The sequence below is a fragment of the Poecile atricapillus genome, chromosome 2 (genome assembly GCF_030490865.1).
Source record: "Poecile atricapillus isolate bPoeAtr1 chromosome 2, bPoeAtr1.hap1, whole genome shotgun sequence".
Classification (NCBI taxonomy): domain Eukaryota; kingdom Metazoa; phylum Chordata; class Aves; order Passeriformes; family Paridae; genus Poecile; species Poecile atricapillus.
The window spans coordinates 89,542,100-89,558,240 of record NC_081250.1 but is presented as its reverse complement, the minus strand read 5'-3'; the positions used below and the strand labels follow the sequence as shown (position 1 = coordinate 89,558,240).

The following is a 16,141-nucleotide window of genomic DNA, read 5'->3' as shown; positions in this document are numbered from 1 at the left end:
GACTGCTGTGTCTATCGAGCCCTGTCGGTGCTCCAAAGGCTTGACTAGGGAACATCCCGCGGAAGGCGCCCAAGGACACAGCTCCATCCCGCCTCCTTCCCGCCCCCGCTCCCTTCCCGGCGCGCTCCCGGTGACGTCACGGCGCGCGCCGGCCCCGCCCTTGCGCCCCGCGCGCCGGGGGAAGATGGCGGCGGCCGGGGCGGGCGCGGGGCGGAAGCAGGTGCGGCAGGAGGAGCTGCGGCGCCTCATGAGGGAGAAGCAGCGCCAGAACGCGGGCAAGAAGCGCATCGACTCGCCCTTCGCCAAATATCCTCGGCACCGGGCTCCCTAGAGCTCGGCGGGGAGGGCGGGAGGCTGGGAGGGAGTGAGGGAGAGGGGTCCGCGCCCCGCACGGTGCTCGGTGCTTCCCTTAACGCGTCCGACACGTACAACAGCCTGGGGCACCTGAGCTGCTCCCTGTGCAACGCGCCCGTCAAGGGAGAGCTGCTGTGGCAGACCCACGTCCTGGGCAAGCAGCACCGGGAGGTGAGCGGCGGTGCGGAGGGCGCGGGTCTCGGCCGGCCTTTGTTGTTCGGGAGCACCGGGACAGCGGCTGGGAAGGGGAGGGACTGGGGAGAGGCCGCACCGCCCGAACGGGGGCCCGGGCTTCGCTGCTTCTGTCTCGGCGGCAGTGGGAGCAGCGGATGAGGGTGGGAACCGGCCTGGCTGTTCCGTCTGGGTTCTGTTCTCTTAGAGCCTATGCGGGACTTGAAAAACCAGCCCTTAAAAAGGGGGTCCCGCCTCTTTCAGGAGTCCGCTCCTCAGGTGAAGCAGCTCCCACCTGAGCGACAGCTTTTGGCTGTCACTTGTCTGCAGCTCGGACTTGGACCCCGCCGCCTCCCCGGGCTTGCTTGGGGACCTGTGAGCTGTCACCTGTGACAGCTTATGCGGGGTTAAGAAAATATACTTCTTTTCTTTGTAATTCAGCAGTAAAGATGAAGAACTTGTGAAGCAAGTCAGGGAGTTTATAACAGGATTTGACCCAATTTTTTTTAATGCTTTTAAGTTCTGCTGCTACTTCTTAGCAAAAACTGAAAGACTGTGTTTAATTTTACAAGTACTCAGGGAAAGACCAAAGGAATGGAAGGGTTCCAGTTCATTGCCTGCATTCAGACTAGATGACTGGTGAGGCAGGGTGATGTCTTTCATGCTGTTAAAGTGCCATGTTTTAATTTTAAATACTTAGTATTCCAGGACCTTAGAAAAAATCTAGCCTTCCTACTCTTTTCTCCAGTGCCTTACTGCTGCCAATGTCACTGCTCTTAGTCTTTTCTTTCTTAGTGGTACAGCCTTCCTTGTGTGAGTGTCAGTTCCTCTTCCTCCATGTCACATCGTTCCAGAGACTGGCAGAAACACTGGTCTTTGTTTTGGTATCTGTTTCAGTGATCTTGTTCTAGAGAGAGGTATTAGCTCATTTTGATGAGCTGTTGTAAAAGCTCTGTATTTTAAGCTGCAATCCAGAAGTTACCACTAGTAACATGTCCTGAATTTTTATTTCTTTACAGAGAGTTGCAGAATTAAAAGGCACAAAGCAGACGGCCACTGGCTCAGCTGCTGGCACATCGTCTCAACCTGTCAAGAGAAAAACAGTTGAGACAGAAAATACAGACCTAAAGAGAGTAAAAGGTAATGAGAGAGAAATGCTTGCCAGAATCTATCCATTTTACATCTTGTTTTTGGTTTGGTTTGTTTTGTTGCTGTGGAAGTGAGTATGAATAAACCAGACTGTTGAGTTAATGTCAGCCTGTTGCTGCTGAAAAGGGAAAAAATTTGCTTGCTTTCTCGCTTTGAGTTCTGTGTCAGGAGAAAACTGTGCTTTTGGAAGTTTACCCGGTTTTCTTCTGGGTTATTGGGTTAAATTAGGTCACAGAACTGTGGGCTTGGCCCAATCAGATCAAGGAGCAGTGTAAATTAAGCAGTAGGAGTACTTGCCTAGAAGTAGTGTTATTCCTTTTCAGTGGGATCAAGTCACTGGTTTTCTTCAAACCATGCACCAAAGTTCTTGCCAAAGGAAAGACAGTTAATTTTTTCCCTTGGTGCTACCAGACACGTAAATATATGAGATATGTTAAACACATATGCATTTGGGTACTTGGTGCTATCATAGAAGTCTTAGGGATGTTTCTTTAAAAGTGTGGATTTTAAGAAATGACTCTTGGCTGTTGTACAGGTACAGGTGCAAAGCCTCACACATCTTCATCGGGGTAAGTAGATCTTGTTATTACATATGAATTTTTTATAACTACCAGTGGCTGTATTCTTGCCCAGCTCTTCCTTGTCTCTGCTTCCTAGACAAGGTTCAGAGAGTCAGCAGATCCCTGCTTCTGCCCGTTTTCTAATGGAGTTGTATATTCCTGAACGTGGCAGCATCTTCCTGGGCGGAGATAATTGTGTCAATTCTTAAGGCCCTCTGAGAAAACAGGAATTCTTTTACTATCACTGACAGACTTTAAAGGATTGATGTGTGATGCTGTTACACATCTTGAACATAACTAGATTGTAGCATATACTCTAATAATGCTGACATCCTACAGAAGAGGTGGCGGTCTGAAATAAGCACAAATTTTGACTATATAATCAAATTATATTTATTAACAAAAACTACTAAAAAATGACAGATCTTCATTAGGATGGTTTTTATCACCTAAAATTCATGTAAGTGCACATGCTGCTGTTGAACCTGTACAAATATAGGACTGCATTTGACTTCAAAGAGTTGGGTTAAGCATCTCAAATACCCCTAAAAATTTCTGATGGTATTCAGTCATCTTTGCAGGGATGGCAAATGTCAGGTGACACCTGTGGGTCCCCTCTACACTTCCCAGGATAAATTACTATCTTGCGTAGGTACTGTACGCTGTTTCCTTGTGGGAACTTGAGTTTGTGTTAATTAACAAATCAACACTTGAGAGGTTTGTCCATTTTTGAACTTGTTGGTATGATTAGTTTAAAATATAACATGAAAGAATGTTGGCTTGCAGGCTGCAGCTATTCCAGAAAATCTGTGTTTTCTAATTGCTGAGCCTGCATGGCCGTTCTAAACTGCAGTCCTGGACAGCAGCAGGTACCAAAATAAGTAGCAAATTATGTAGCAGATGGAAAAACAATTACTTTAACCACCATTCCAATTTGTTACGGGTTATTTTTATTAATGTTTCTGATAGTGAATATGCAAATAGGAAAATGGATGTAAAAAATGTGTTTTTAGAATTAACCTGGGCATTTCTGGGGAGCTTAAAATGAGAGCCCCAAGTGTGTGCTGCCTTCAGACAGTGGCAGTGTTGGCACCTGTGCAGTTCAGGGCATGGCTCAGTATCTCACAGCCTGTATTGCTCACAGAGGGACTGGGCTGCTGGTGCTGGACTGGAGGCATTGGTGTGAAGTTTCAAACAGTTGTGTTGTGGGCTTTTTACCAGGCTGCCAGCAGATTTTTTTGATGAAGCACAGCAAGACAACGCCAGTGTACAGCTTTCCAAGGGCCCAGGTCCCAGTTTATTGTCAGGGAATTATGATGACGAAGATGATGATGAAGAGGAAGAACAAGAACAATCAAACAAATCTTCTGTTGTGCATAAAACTGAAATTCCACCTCCAACTCAAGAAGTAATAGCTAATTCTCTGCCTGCAGGTATTGCTGACTGAAATAGTAAGTGATTCTGTAAGGAGAACCTGTGATTTAACTGATAATGAAAGGTTTTTATTTTTCTAATTATTGCCGTGAGGTGATGGGTAATTAGGTGATGGTGAGGGTGTGTAATACTGGAAGTAGAGATAAACTAGCAAAGAATCTCCTGTTGTGTGGTGGTTGCTTATTGATTTTATGTTCTAGTTGTTTGAGGCCAGGGGAAGTAACATCTGGCTGTTCTTCCCTTGATTCAGTAAGGTACTAACTGAAATTCCTGTCTAGTAGGAATTTTAGAAAATGCCTGAACAGCTGTTCTTTTTGTCATAGACTTCTGTCCTTTTCTATAGACTTTTTTGACACCAAAACTCCAGCTGCTCCTATAGTTTCCCATTCAGGATCCATACAGAAAGCAGAGATACAAGAGAAGGTAGTCGAAAGGTAAGCAGTCAAATATTAATAGTCTTAGGAATTGTAAATAAACATTTATCTTCCAGGAAATAGAGACTGTGATCACTTAGAAATCTTAACTTATTGTTAGATCCAGAATAGTTTGCATATATGTCAGCCTCAGGCATTGTTTCAGACAGGTATCTTGCACCCTAGGGACAGGAGAAGAGATGGAGCAATGTCATACAGAATCTATTTGACTTCTCTTTGCAAATTGTAACACAGGATACTGTGGGAGCTTAATAACAACCACTGCTTTCCGCTGTTCAAAGGAAACTGCTCGTCCTGTAGTAATGGTTCAGCTCACTTGAGCACTCCTTTAGACAGTGCTTTAGTCTTTTAGAAGTAGCAACTGTGCTGTTTCAGTGTTTGGGTGTTCAGCACACTGGAAAGGATAGTTTAAGAAGCATAAGCTACAGCTCTTGTTTTATCAGTGAAATTTAAACCTTTCTGTACAGTTCCTTCAAAGTGAGGAAAGACCAAGCTGAAGGAGGAGGTTTTTATGGTTGTAGATAAAACTAAGGGCTTAAAAAACTTGCTCTGTTTCTATGTACTTACACAGAGGATTATGAATTTCATCCTTGACTGTTTTTAACTGTGCAGTAAAGCAGATTGTAAAATGTTAACTTGGTCCAATAGTAATCAAATATTTCAGGAAAGAAAACACTGCTGAAGCTTTGCCAGAAGGTTTCTTTGATGATCCTGAAGTGGATGCAAAAGTAAGTGATCTACTGGTTTCATGCTACTGGATTTATTTCTGCCAGTTGTAATGATTTTCTGAGTAGTAAGGATGCTTTTCCAGGTAACCAGTCATACTGGAATATAAGAAAATGACTGAACTATTTAGACTAGAATAGACTATTTCAGTTGGAAGTGACCTATAATAATCATCTAGTCCAACTGCCTGAAAACTTCAGGGCTGAACAGAAGCTAAAACTTGTTATCAAGGGCATTGTCCAAATGCCTTGGGGCATTGGCCACCTCTCCAGAAAGCCTGTTCCAGTGTTTGCCCCACCGTCTTGGTAAAGAAATGCTTCCTACTGCCCAGTCTGAACCTCCCCTGGTGCAGCTTTAAACATTCATTCTGTGTGAATTAGAAAACATGAAAAGGGATGGAGGTGGGCAGGAAGAGCTTGTTAAAATCATCTCTTGGAAAGTATTTTTGATTATGGTTCCTCTGTGGCTCTTAAAGAAATGTCATTTCTTGGCTGGAATACCACACTGAGATTTGGACAATCTGCCTTTATTTCTGTGAGTCGTCCCAGGAAAAGCAGTTCACTTAATTTGCACGTTCAGTTTTGCTTTGGAATTGGGGATGTAACAGTTCTATAGTGTCCTTTGTGAGATCCTACTGAAAAGTGTTGAGTTACTGTGAGACTGACAGGGTGCATCCTATTGGAAGGAAAATAGCTCCATTATGGCACACAATGTCATCTGTGGTACTGGTTACACCACAAGAGTGAACTTGGTCTTCAGCCCTCTTGTCTTTTACCACTTTGGGGGTTTATGATCTCAGAAAAGAAAAGGAATGTGGGTATTCACCTTGTTTCTCAAAAAAATCCCCACAACTAAAAATCTTAAAATTATTATCAAAAACGTTCATGCTTTTTTCAGCTTGCATAGTGCCAAATGATGACCAAAATAAACACTGGTATTCGAAATACAAACATTTTTTTGTTTTATTTTGTAAAATTTACCACAGATTTGATGGCTTTCTTGCTTTATTCATTGAAATACAGTGCTGTAGGCTTAAGTCTTTTTTATTTTCTTTGAGTACATTTCTTTGTTCACAGTTGAAGGTTGCTGGTGTATTTAAATGGCATTGTGAGGCCAAGCTATGACATCTAATTTGGAGACCTTCCAAATAATGCTTTCTCATATTCAGTTAGTCCCACTGGCCCAGCTAACAAGCTTAGGTGTTTTATTTGCTCTGGCAAGACTCTTTAGGCCCTACACATGCCCACGTGTTGTGAATGAGTTTTCAATAATGATATTTTGATATTTGATATTTTGAATATTGAAATATGTAGCTGAAAAAGCCATGCTTTGGCTGTTTGGGTTTGTTTTTGTGGGTTTTTTTCATGTCTAATTGAAGTACTAAATTTTTCAAATACTTAGTTCTGTGGTAAGTTGGGAATGTGGGAATGCCCATCAGGCAAAGGAGAATCTGCTTATATCTGTGAGGACACTGGTTAGTGACCTTTGTTCTGGTTGTTGCCTCCACTGATAAATTTACAAGTGGTTACTTATTCCAGTCAGCTCTTCCTTGAATTGCTTGCAGAAGCTTTTCCTTTTAATCAGCCCTTTCTGAGTGTAACTAATACTCAGAGGAAGGAAAATGTTTGTGACATCACTTACATTGAGGTGGCTGCGGTGCTTCTGTGTTGGAATCATACACAAAATAATTATTTTAAGAATTAACTGTACATTTGAAACGGAGATTGTGGGTGTGAAAACTGCTTGTTATTTGCATCAGGTATTTGTAAAGCATATAAATTCTGGGTTAGATAAATATTTCAAGAAGAAATAATAACTTTAGTGTTTAAATTTATTGTAAGAAATACAAATAATTATGAATTACAAAAGACAACCACAATGCATAATAACACAGTACATACACATATGATAGAAATAATAGCAGAACAGAAAAATGAAATGATGACTATTACTTCCCAGTAGGAGTTTGCTTGGAAGCTTCTAATTTATTCTATAAACTTAATTCACACTACTTGATTTTGTATAGTCACTCAGGAACAAAATGCACCAAACTGTCGTCTTTACTAAGGTAATGACTGACATGTCACCAAAAGAGCAGAATGAATAAAGGGAAAATAAAACTAATGCAAAAAGATGGCATCATGACTTATTATGTTCAAACTGCTTAGTTCTCCTAGCTATGGAATTTCTACCCAGTCCTGAGTCAGGCATAATCTGTCTTCTAAAATACATTATATGCCACATCTTCCAGTCTTCAGTTGTGGAAGTTTCAATTTCACAGGTAGACTACCTTGTATATTTATTTGCATTAAAAGCATAATCTGGCTTTGATTACCTTGGCTGTAGATCTTATACACATTCTTATCACTACTACTTTTTCAGACTTCATCTCTTAGTTCTAAATGCCATCTACCACAGAATAAAAAGCTTTGCATGTCGCTAAAATTGGTTTGTAGCTGTACAGTTTTTTCTGTTAGCCAACAGAATCAGACTAGATTTGAAATACAGTCAGGCTACCTAACACCAGCAGACTAGTGACTGAAAAGTTTGATACTTTACGTTATGCCAAAGGCAAACAATTCACTGCTTTTTGGCTTGAGAAATGGCTACTGTATGCAATTGTACAGGCAGCTTACAGAAGAATTTAATAGTTATCACCTGACACAGTGAAATGACAGACCATCAAACTCACTTTTGTTAATCCAGACATTCGACACCAGCCACTTTTAGTCAATAATTATTCTTTAATGCTGCAGTCACGGATGTTGCTTTAATCCAGGAGTAGAGTCAGATTTTTCTTCCGAAACCACTGTGTGGCTGCACTCTCTCACTCATATCCATTACTTAAACTGAAGTACATCAAGCAGACTTTCCTGATAACACAGCATAATTTTCCCTATTTCTCCTGTCTTTTTTTACAGTGCCCCAAAGAGTCATTAGACTTAAATTGTTAATTTAAAAATTTCATGTTTGTTAGGTGAGAAAAGTTGATGCTCCAAAGGATCAGATGGACAAAGAATGGGATGAATTTCAAAAGGCAATGCGACAGGTCAACACAGTAAGTAATGGAATCTCTATTTATTGATTCTAAATACTATACACAATAAGGAAAACAACAGTTTCATGCAGCTCTGCAGAATGGCTGATATCTGCATTTGTCAGCTGTTTGTTTCAATGCAGTGTGCGGTTAAATGCACTTTATAAATGAGCAAAGGGTTCCTTGTATTTTCCACTTAAAGAAAATTAAGTTAAAAACTTTTAACAAGATCCAGTCATATGTATCTAGTTACAGTTGTTACACTGTATTTTATTTAAATACTATTTAGCTAGCATGTACCTCGGATCAGTGTCCTGTATCCAAACAGGACACAATCCTGCGCTCTTCTTTAGCTCTATATTCATATTTTAGCTTTTAAAAACACCACCCATTTGTCTGTCTTTTCAAAAAAGTATCTATAAAGTGTAGGTAACCTGGATTTAATGTTTAATTTAAATGTACTGGAAAGGAACTCCAAAATCTGGGAAAGTGACAAAAGAGTTTGAGACATGTAAATTGGTCACAGTTTTTCTGTACTTCTATTTTTCACTGTTTACCATTGCATGGAAAGTCTTCCTGCAGCAGGTGTTCATCTGCCCTTGTGTACAATATAAAACTGTACTACAGATTTATCTGGTGTTCTCAGTCTTCCCCTAGAGTATTTGCTATCCTTTTAATTATTTTAATTGTAAATAGTTATTCATATGTTAGTTGCTGAGAAAAGTGGTTCAGAAAAATGTATCATTGCTCATTTTAAAGCAGTCAGCACTATAAACAGAGCGAATGTTCATACAAAAGCGGTGGTGGATACATTTTGCTAGCAAAAGCCATTCAGATAATTCTTCAGCTTAGGAGGAATCTTCTCAGTTATGCGTGGACCATTGATTGCATAGCATCTCCCAGACATTCAGATTTGAGAAAGTATATGCTGAAAAAAATAACAGGTTAGAAACACTTCGGGATCTGGTGGGAATATTTAAACAGTATGTTCAATAAGTGGTGTGTATTTAAGTCCCAAGCACTGGGATAGAGCTCCCGTTTCAGCCTCAGACTGTTGGGTGTGTGTAGTTTGTTTATGCTCAGTTTCAAATTGTAGTGTATTGAAAATTTCCAAAGATTAACCCCAAAGCAGCCAAACTACTTTTGCTTTTAAGAAAAAGCATTTCCATTTCAAATTAAACCAGACTTTTTTTTTTTTTTTCCCTGTATTTGCCCTTGTGAAGATGGGAATATACATAGAGGAGATTGACACTAACTTGAGGTAGAGGGGAGCAGGGGAGGACACAGACATTGTAAAGGAGTGGAAGTGGAATTCAGGATGAAGGTGAATTTTCTCAGCACTTTTCTGGTTTAGATTTCAGAAGCAATAGTGGCAGAAGATGATGAGGAGGGACGACTAGATCGCCAGATTGGAGAAATTGATGAGCAGATGTAAGTAGATCAATTTTTCCTCAAATTCTCTGTTCTCCAGAAGTAATGGATTGCTCTTTGACTAGAGTGATAAAAACCCATTTAATCTGTGATAGTACCTTTCATTAATTATCTGAGTACTTGAAAGACAGACTCCCTCAAATTGCAGAATGATACCTAATAAAGACATAGATTTTGGTACAAAATTATGTAACTTTCTCCAAAGAGAGGATTTACTGGAATCACTGAAAGTACACAAGGCAAATTCTTGGAACAAACTGTCCCTCTTCCCCTGTCAAATGTCTTAATGTCTTAATCTGTATTTCCCTGGGAATTTTGATTGATGTAAAGTTTATGTGAACATTTTTAAGAAACATTTCCTGTACTGAAAATCTCCTGTCCTGTGGCAAAATCTCTTTAATTCCAGTAGAAGTTTACCTAAGGGTTTTGTGGAGTGATGCACTTCATTACATGAAGTGTTTTGTTTCATTTTGTTTCCCTGAAATGGTGGGTGTGGTGGTTGGATGGGCATTAGTTTAAACTCAAGTAACCTGAAATACAGCTCTGTGGAACAGTTTGTTACCATTTTTGTGTATCTCAACACACTGATATTAACATTGATAATGGTGATGGTAGCGACTGAAAAGAAAGATGCAACAAAAAGAAGACGCTGGGAATTAAAGCAACACTTCAGCCATCTGGGCAGATTTACATGTTGCACATAATCAGTGTATGGTAACAACAGCATTGAGTTCAAACTGAACTTTGCTATTACAGGGATATTTTTTAACAATGTTTGTGTCATTCTGGAGAGGGATTGAGCTAAATCTCCTCTCTTTGAGGATTTCTTTTTCTCACTAGCTAAGGCTGCTGTAGTACACAGAAGCAAATTCAGAAATTTGTAGAGTATTTTAAGTTTGTTACGGTAATTACTTTTCCCCAAAATAAAAGTCCCAAATAGATTTTTAAAGACTTTTTGTAACTTTCGACTTCCGAGTGTATTCAAATGCAGACTATGTCAAAATAAGTTGAAAATTAAATAAATTCCCTGGCCTTTAAATCTTCAGCTGTGACTGCCTGTAAGAATCATACTGATGATATGCCAGGGGAAGCAGGATCCAGATAGTAACCTCTCCATGTTGACCCTGCTGAGCAAGTAAGAATGAAAGGGGCAAAGGTGAATTTAAATCAGGCTGGTACTACTTGGCATTTTCAAAAAAATATCCTGTTTAAAATTGCTAGAATAGTTACAAAACACAATTCAAGGACAGAACTTTTTAAGTAAATGGAAACCTGAAATTTTTGGATTGTGTTTACTTAAAATGTTCTGTTACAGCACAGAAGAAGCAGATAAAGCATCTGAACACTTTTTCATTTTCAGAGACACCACCAAGTCATCAAAATTGATAATTGATGTGACACCTTTTTCTCATGAAAACCATAAATGGAGCAAAGAATGGTGTTCCTTCTTATGTGGAAGTGGATATTGGTTCTGTGCTTATTGGAAAATAGTTTGTGATTTTAGAAGTACTGTATTGCATTAAGTACTTGGATTGGATCTCATTGCTAGAGAATGGACCACACCTCTCCTCGGTCTGTTTTCACCTGATGAACACTGAGAAGGTGCACTAGCATCTTCAAAGCTTATTTCTTTTTCATTGATGGGAAGCTGTAAAGCTTCTTTATCCAAAGTTGTAGAAACAAAATCCAGCACTGGAGATGACCAAATTAATGTAGAAAGGCCCCAAACGTTAACAGGTTTCACTTTCCAACAGTGAATGCTACCGCCGTGTCGAGCTTCTGCGGAACCGCCAGGATGAGATGAAGGAGAAGTTAAAGGAAGCCATGAGATTAAGAGCGGCACAAGAGAAAGAGGAGGAGGATGTTGGTAGTGAAGATGAAGAAGAACTGCAGGATTTGCTGTCACAAGACTGGCGGGTGAAAGGGGCTTTGTTGTAGCACTTCTGCAACATGGTCGATACCTTTTTTATCTGTGGTCTTACTTCCATATTAGAAGAGAGATTCTTTCGTTAAGTATTTATTTAAAGAGGATTGTGAGGTAAAGAGCCAAGCTTATTAAAAAAAATTTTGTATATCTACAGTGGTGTATTACTTGTTGTAAAAACTGTATATTGCAAATGTTTTACAATACTGAATGCACCTTTCCTATTAAAATGACCAGGTTCCTACCAGAAGTATTTTAATGGGATTAATAAGTCTTGTAAAGAGTCTCTAGGCTTTTGGAAGCATTAGCTCAGTTTGGTAATTTTGAGACTTGGCTTATTGTCTGTAGAAGTGCATAGTCTACAAAGTTTTCCCAGACTGGGGTTTAGGGATAGGAAAATACTATGCATTTATGTTTTCTTAAAATTTGTAGGTGCCCTTCTGTCCATTGCCACAGCTTCCAATAAAATATGTACATATTTTTTTTCAGGGTCTGCTACAGTTTCTCTGTGTATATAAGGATTAAGCTCAGAAATGCTGAGCTACAGCTTCTCCACAGTGTATATATCCTGTGATGTGCCACAGTACTGCTGAATATTTCTCTTTACAGTCTTCTATTTTGCTTAGTGCAGCCATCATGTAGCATACCTCACATTTCTTGAACCAGAGGGATGAGAACACAGTGGTTGCATATCTGCATCACTTAATGAAAGAGTGACAAAATGCCTGAGAGAAAGGTACTGCACTGGAAACTGAGAAGGTAAAATAATAGCTGTGAATACTGAAAATTTTCTTGAAATACTATCTTAGGCACAGAAAGCATCTAAAATTGATTCTGTTCTGATAAACACAGATTAAGTAAAACCAAGAACCAATAAACTTGACAAGACTGGGACATGGAAAGCAGAACAACCTTTGGTAAGTGTCTAGTTTTTTATTTGTTTTTTACTTTTGCAGATCTTCAAATATTTCAGATTTGCTGAGGACTTCTTAAAAATAAGAGGGATGTGTGGCTTGATTGATATCAAAAAGTTAAGAAGAGGTTAACTTTTTTTTTAATATTCCATATTTAAAACTAGTGAGATTTTAAAAGGGAGAAAACAAACTTTGCATGAAAGCATTCCAGTTACTTGCCTCAGAGATGATTGTCAACCAAGCAATAAAGATTAGAACTAAATGTAGATGTTTGATTTGCCTGTTTTGGGGGAAATATTTGATACGGCAGAAGCCCTTTCCTTATAGTGAGATGCTTTTTTATCACTCCCAATTTCCATGATCCTTGGGTTCAGCTCTTTCTATTTATAAAGGTGTCAGAATTCAGGCAATGGTCCTTAGTGGTTTATTGCATCCACACATTCCTGCTCAGATGTTCTGCCTTACAGCCATTAGTAAGTGTAAGTAGCTGTTGCTGCTAAAATGTTTGATGTGACACTGAAGTCTTACATGAATTGGGACTGTCACTGAGATGGCAACATTCAGAGAGTATTGAAATACAGAATAAGAAAATATTGAAATCAATAATGTATGTCTGACCAAGTTGGAGAAAACTTACTTGGACCAAAACTGAAGTAAAAGGTCTTTGTATAGCATGAAACATTTGAATATCAATGTCTAAGGTGCCTGTCATGCTGCAGTGAAAGATCTCTAGATCCATTTATTCCTGTAAAGAGAACTTCCAGCTGAAAGGGTGGTACAGTATTAACAGGACAGTCTTTTTCAAAACAAACCAAAACACATTCCCCCAATTTCCCTCTGAGAAAAGCTAAGCTAAGTTTCTAATTGTTCTGTTTATCTTTGCTTTTCACTGACCCCACTCGACAAAGCACACGAGCTTGTTAACACTGAACTTCAGAACCACTCTGATCAGAGAAACAGATGTAATGAGTGTCAGGTTACACTGAGCATCATGGACATACTTGTTTTGACAGAACAGAAATGCTAATCTCTGAGTCTATAAATTACACTTTTGTAATTTTTTGTAATCTTTTTTGTACATTTTTTTCTGTAACTTTCATCTTGCACATAAATCTGCAAATCATTGTTTCACCTGGATGAGTAGGAAATTAACTGAGCATTAAAACAATTCAGCTGTTTTAGTCCAGTTGCCCTCATCTTCAGAGGTATGTTGTGATAAGAAGCTAAAGGCAGTGAGTTTAGTTAGAGTGCAGGGGTCTTGAACATTGAAATCCAAAGCAGTGCAGCCCATTGTTACTAGGAATAGATGGCAGCAGTAAACACCAGATCACTCATCATTCTACTCATTCTCCTTGCTGAAAGGGTGAAGATAGACCAGACAGGGGGTGTGTGCATTCCTGGGGAAGTGACAGCATCAATCCCTCTTCGTTGTGTCTTGTTTAGGAGTTGGTGATCTTTTCCTTGGAGGAATCTCATGGATCTCCAAATAGTGTTGTATCCAAAGTTTTTACAGCTTACTGCATACAACCGTACCTTTGTTCAGCATTTGAAACAAAGCTTTTAGAGAGCTTTGTGAAGATGATGGGAGTGACTTTGTCCCTTGTGACCACTGACGTGCATGTGCTGTTGTGTCAAGAGGGCAAGAAATCATCCTGCTTTTTAGCAATGAAAGTAGCATGGCTATAAGGGAGAAGAGGGAAGCATCCTAACCTCATTTAGTGGTCAAGGTAATTTATTAAGGACAATAATCTGTATCTTAGAAAAACATAGAGATAATTAATTTGTAATCTTAAGTATGTCTTCAGTTTTAGAAAACAATTTTATGTACTTTAAGTTAAACAACTTTATCAACTTTATGTACTTATAGCTCTGTTGAGCTATTCAGCTAGGTTATTGACCAGATACGATTCTTTTAAAAAAAATGTACTTCCTTAATTTCTTTCTCACTTCTTAACTTCCTTGAATTCTATTTTGTAACAATAAAGATGAAAGTAATCCTAATAACTATCTCTGACAGTAGCCACTATTAAAGATGAAATTTTAATTGGAATTAGGAAGACTGTTTTAATTCTCTGATCTCCAGGACTTGCAGAAAACCAAAGTATCAGTTAGTGACGAAGACATTTGTAATCCCTATTTACTTGTATAATAATGGAAAGTGTTGTCCAAACTTAAGAACTGTGGAATTTCATGCCACCAAAAAGTAGTTGAGACTCCCCAGCTCGGTGGTTTTGGAGCTGGTAAGTGACTTCTAAGGGTAGAATGTGTGTACCTGCATGTTTGGAGTTCCAGGGAGCAGCTCCGCAGGGAGCAGCTCACCATAGCTACAGCTGCTGGTAGTGAGCTCTGCTCTGGCAAGGCAGAGCAGTCCAAAATGTTAATTGCTGTGTTACCTTCTCTCCTGCCCTTAAAGAAATAACCTGCTGCTGTCATGCCTTAGATGTGGAACAAAGTCTGTATTTGGCACAGAGGAGCCCAAAAGTGACCGTACAAAACCAAGAAACCCAAATAACAACAAACCAATGTTCTCATTTGCTAACATGATTATTTTTCCTCTACTACAGCATTTAATTTTAAAATTTGCTTCAAATTGCAAATACTGATTGAAAACAACATTAACATTAGCTTTGGCCAGGCCCCCTGCCAATAAATTCAATTTGAGGAGAGACACATTTTGCTTATTACATTCAACTATAATTAGATTCTCTGCATTTTATCATGTTAAAAACACTGAGCTAGAAATGAGAAAAGCCATATTACTAAAATATTTTCAGCACTTGAAAATACTTTTTTCTTATAATCCATAAAGGTTGCCCTAGAAAATCAGACATTCAGCCTGCATGAGTCATGTTTTAGCTATCATTAGAAACCACAGTGTATGTAATGTTACAGAAATTCCCTTTTGTTAGGTACCATCAAATGACTTTGACTCTTTAATTTCAGTTACTGTCATAAGACACATGCCAGTCTGCAGGGGGACAGGACACATGCATTGATGCAGAAACTGATTTAATCAACATTAATGCGTTCCTTCCTGGAACCAAGGAATTAAGTACACTTCAGTGCCAAGAAGGGCAGTGTGTACTTACATCCCTAGAAAGTGTTGCTCGGGCCAGGAGATGGAAATTTCAGGTGTGAAGCAATTTTTCAGAATCTGCCTTCATTTCATCTTCTGTTCATCAGTTCAGTTAGAATTATCCTGGCCCGACAGCTGGGAAAACAAATGTGAGCAGTTCCTTTATGTAGACATCTAAACCAGGTCTTTCTTCCAAAAATACAGTGGAGGCACTAATGTCTTGCACCACTGGTAGCTGCAGAAGTTACAGGGGATAGAAGAAATCCCTCCTTTCAATGCTGTCCTTTGAACACACATCTTGTGTCACCCAGCTGAGCAGCCTGACAGTGACAGTTTTCCCTGCAGAAGCTGTGCCACTGTTGAACCACTGGATCAGTGAGCATTGTGACTTTTAGGTAATCATGACACTCACTCCGGAAGGGGAAGGTCCTGTCCCAAGAATACAAACAGTGCTGAAATACATTCAGCTGATATTAAGGCTGTGGAAGAAATTGGATTTTCAGACTGTCTTGTGAAACCCTACAAACAGCACCTTGCCTGTGCAGCCTTGCTGAGGCTGAGGCACTTCCCAGATGCCTGTGTTCATGGCATCAGTGAGACTGTGCTGCTTCCTGGGAGCTTGACTGGCACAAATGTGAACCTTGGGGCCCACAGATGCCCTCTGGCTATGCCTGAGAACATAAAGCACTCTGTGTATTAGTAGAGGACTAACTTTGTTTATTTTCCTCCAACCAGCATTCATGCTGTCAATGCTTTTTCACTTGAGAAACACAGCAGAGCTGCTTGAATTCATTTGAGATGTTTCCAGAACCCTAATTCCAATTTGATGACGCAAAAGCTGCGGAATTTGTGCTGTCTTTCATCTGGAAACTCATGTTTGTGTGGGCAGTGACCTTTTTACAGCGAGTACATGCTTCCTCATCTACCTTTG

General features: G+C 39.6%; 2 protein-coding genes across 2 annotated transcripts in view; one reads left to right on the top strand and one right to left on the bottom strand.

Moving 5' to 3' along the window:
- The first annotated feature begins 152 nt into the window (after positions 1-152).
- ZNF830 (zinc finger protein 830) lies at positions 153-11,697 on the top strand. The gene is made up of 10 exons (XM_058830379.1): positions 153-306; positions 426-525; positions 1,545-1,665; positions 2,210-2,243; positions 3,456-3,667; positions 4,012-4,102; positions 4,767-4,830; positions 7,806-7,886; positions 9,220-9,296; positions 11,051-11,697. Exons 1-10 carry the CDS (start codon positions 185-187, stop codon positions 11,232-11,234), a joined length of 1,086 nt encoding a protein of 361 aa, XP_058686362.1. The 5' UTR covers positions 153-184; the 3' UTR covers positions 11,235-11,697.
- LOC131575231 (poly(rC)-binding protein 3-like) overlaps positions 7,892-16,141 on the bottom strand; it is a 140,391-nt gene continuing 132,141 nt past the window's right edge. The window contains exon 13 of the mRNA XM_058830378.1: positions 7,892-8,793. Coding sequence (XP_058686361.1) covers positions 8,733-8,793 — 61 coding nt within the window. The 3' untranslated portion in view covers positions 7,892-8,732. The remainder of the gene's footprint in view (positions 8,794-16,141) is intronic.

Coding starts and splice junctions, on each gene's coding strand:
- ZNF830 (XM_058830379.1), top strand. CDS start 185: ATGGCGGCGGCCGGGGCGGGCGCGGGGCGGAAGCAGGTGCGGCAGGAG. Junction 526..1,544: donor TGGGCAAGCAGCACCGGGAG/GTGAGCGGCGGT, acceptor ATTTCTTTACAG/AGAGTTGCAGAATTAAAAGG. Junction 1,666..2,209: donor AGACCTAAAGAGAGTAAAAG/GTAATGAGAGAG, acceptor GCTGTTGTACAG/GTACAGGTGCAAAGCCTCAC.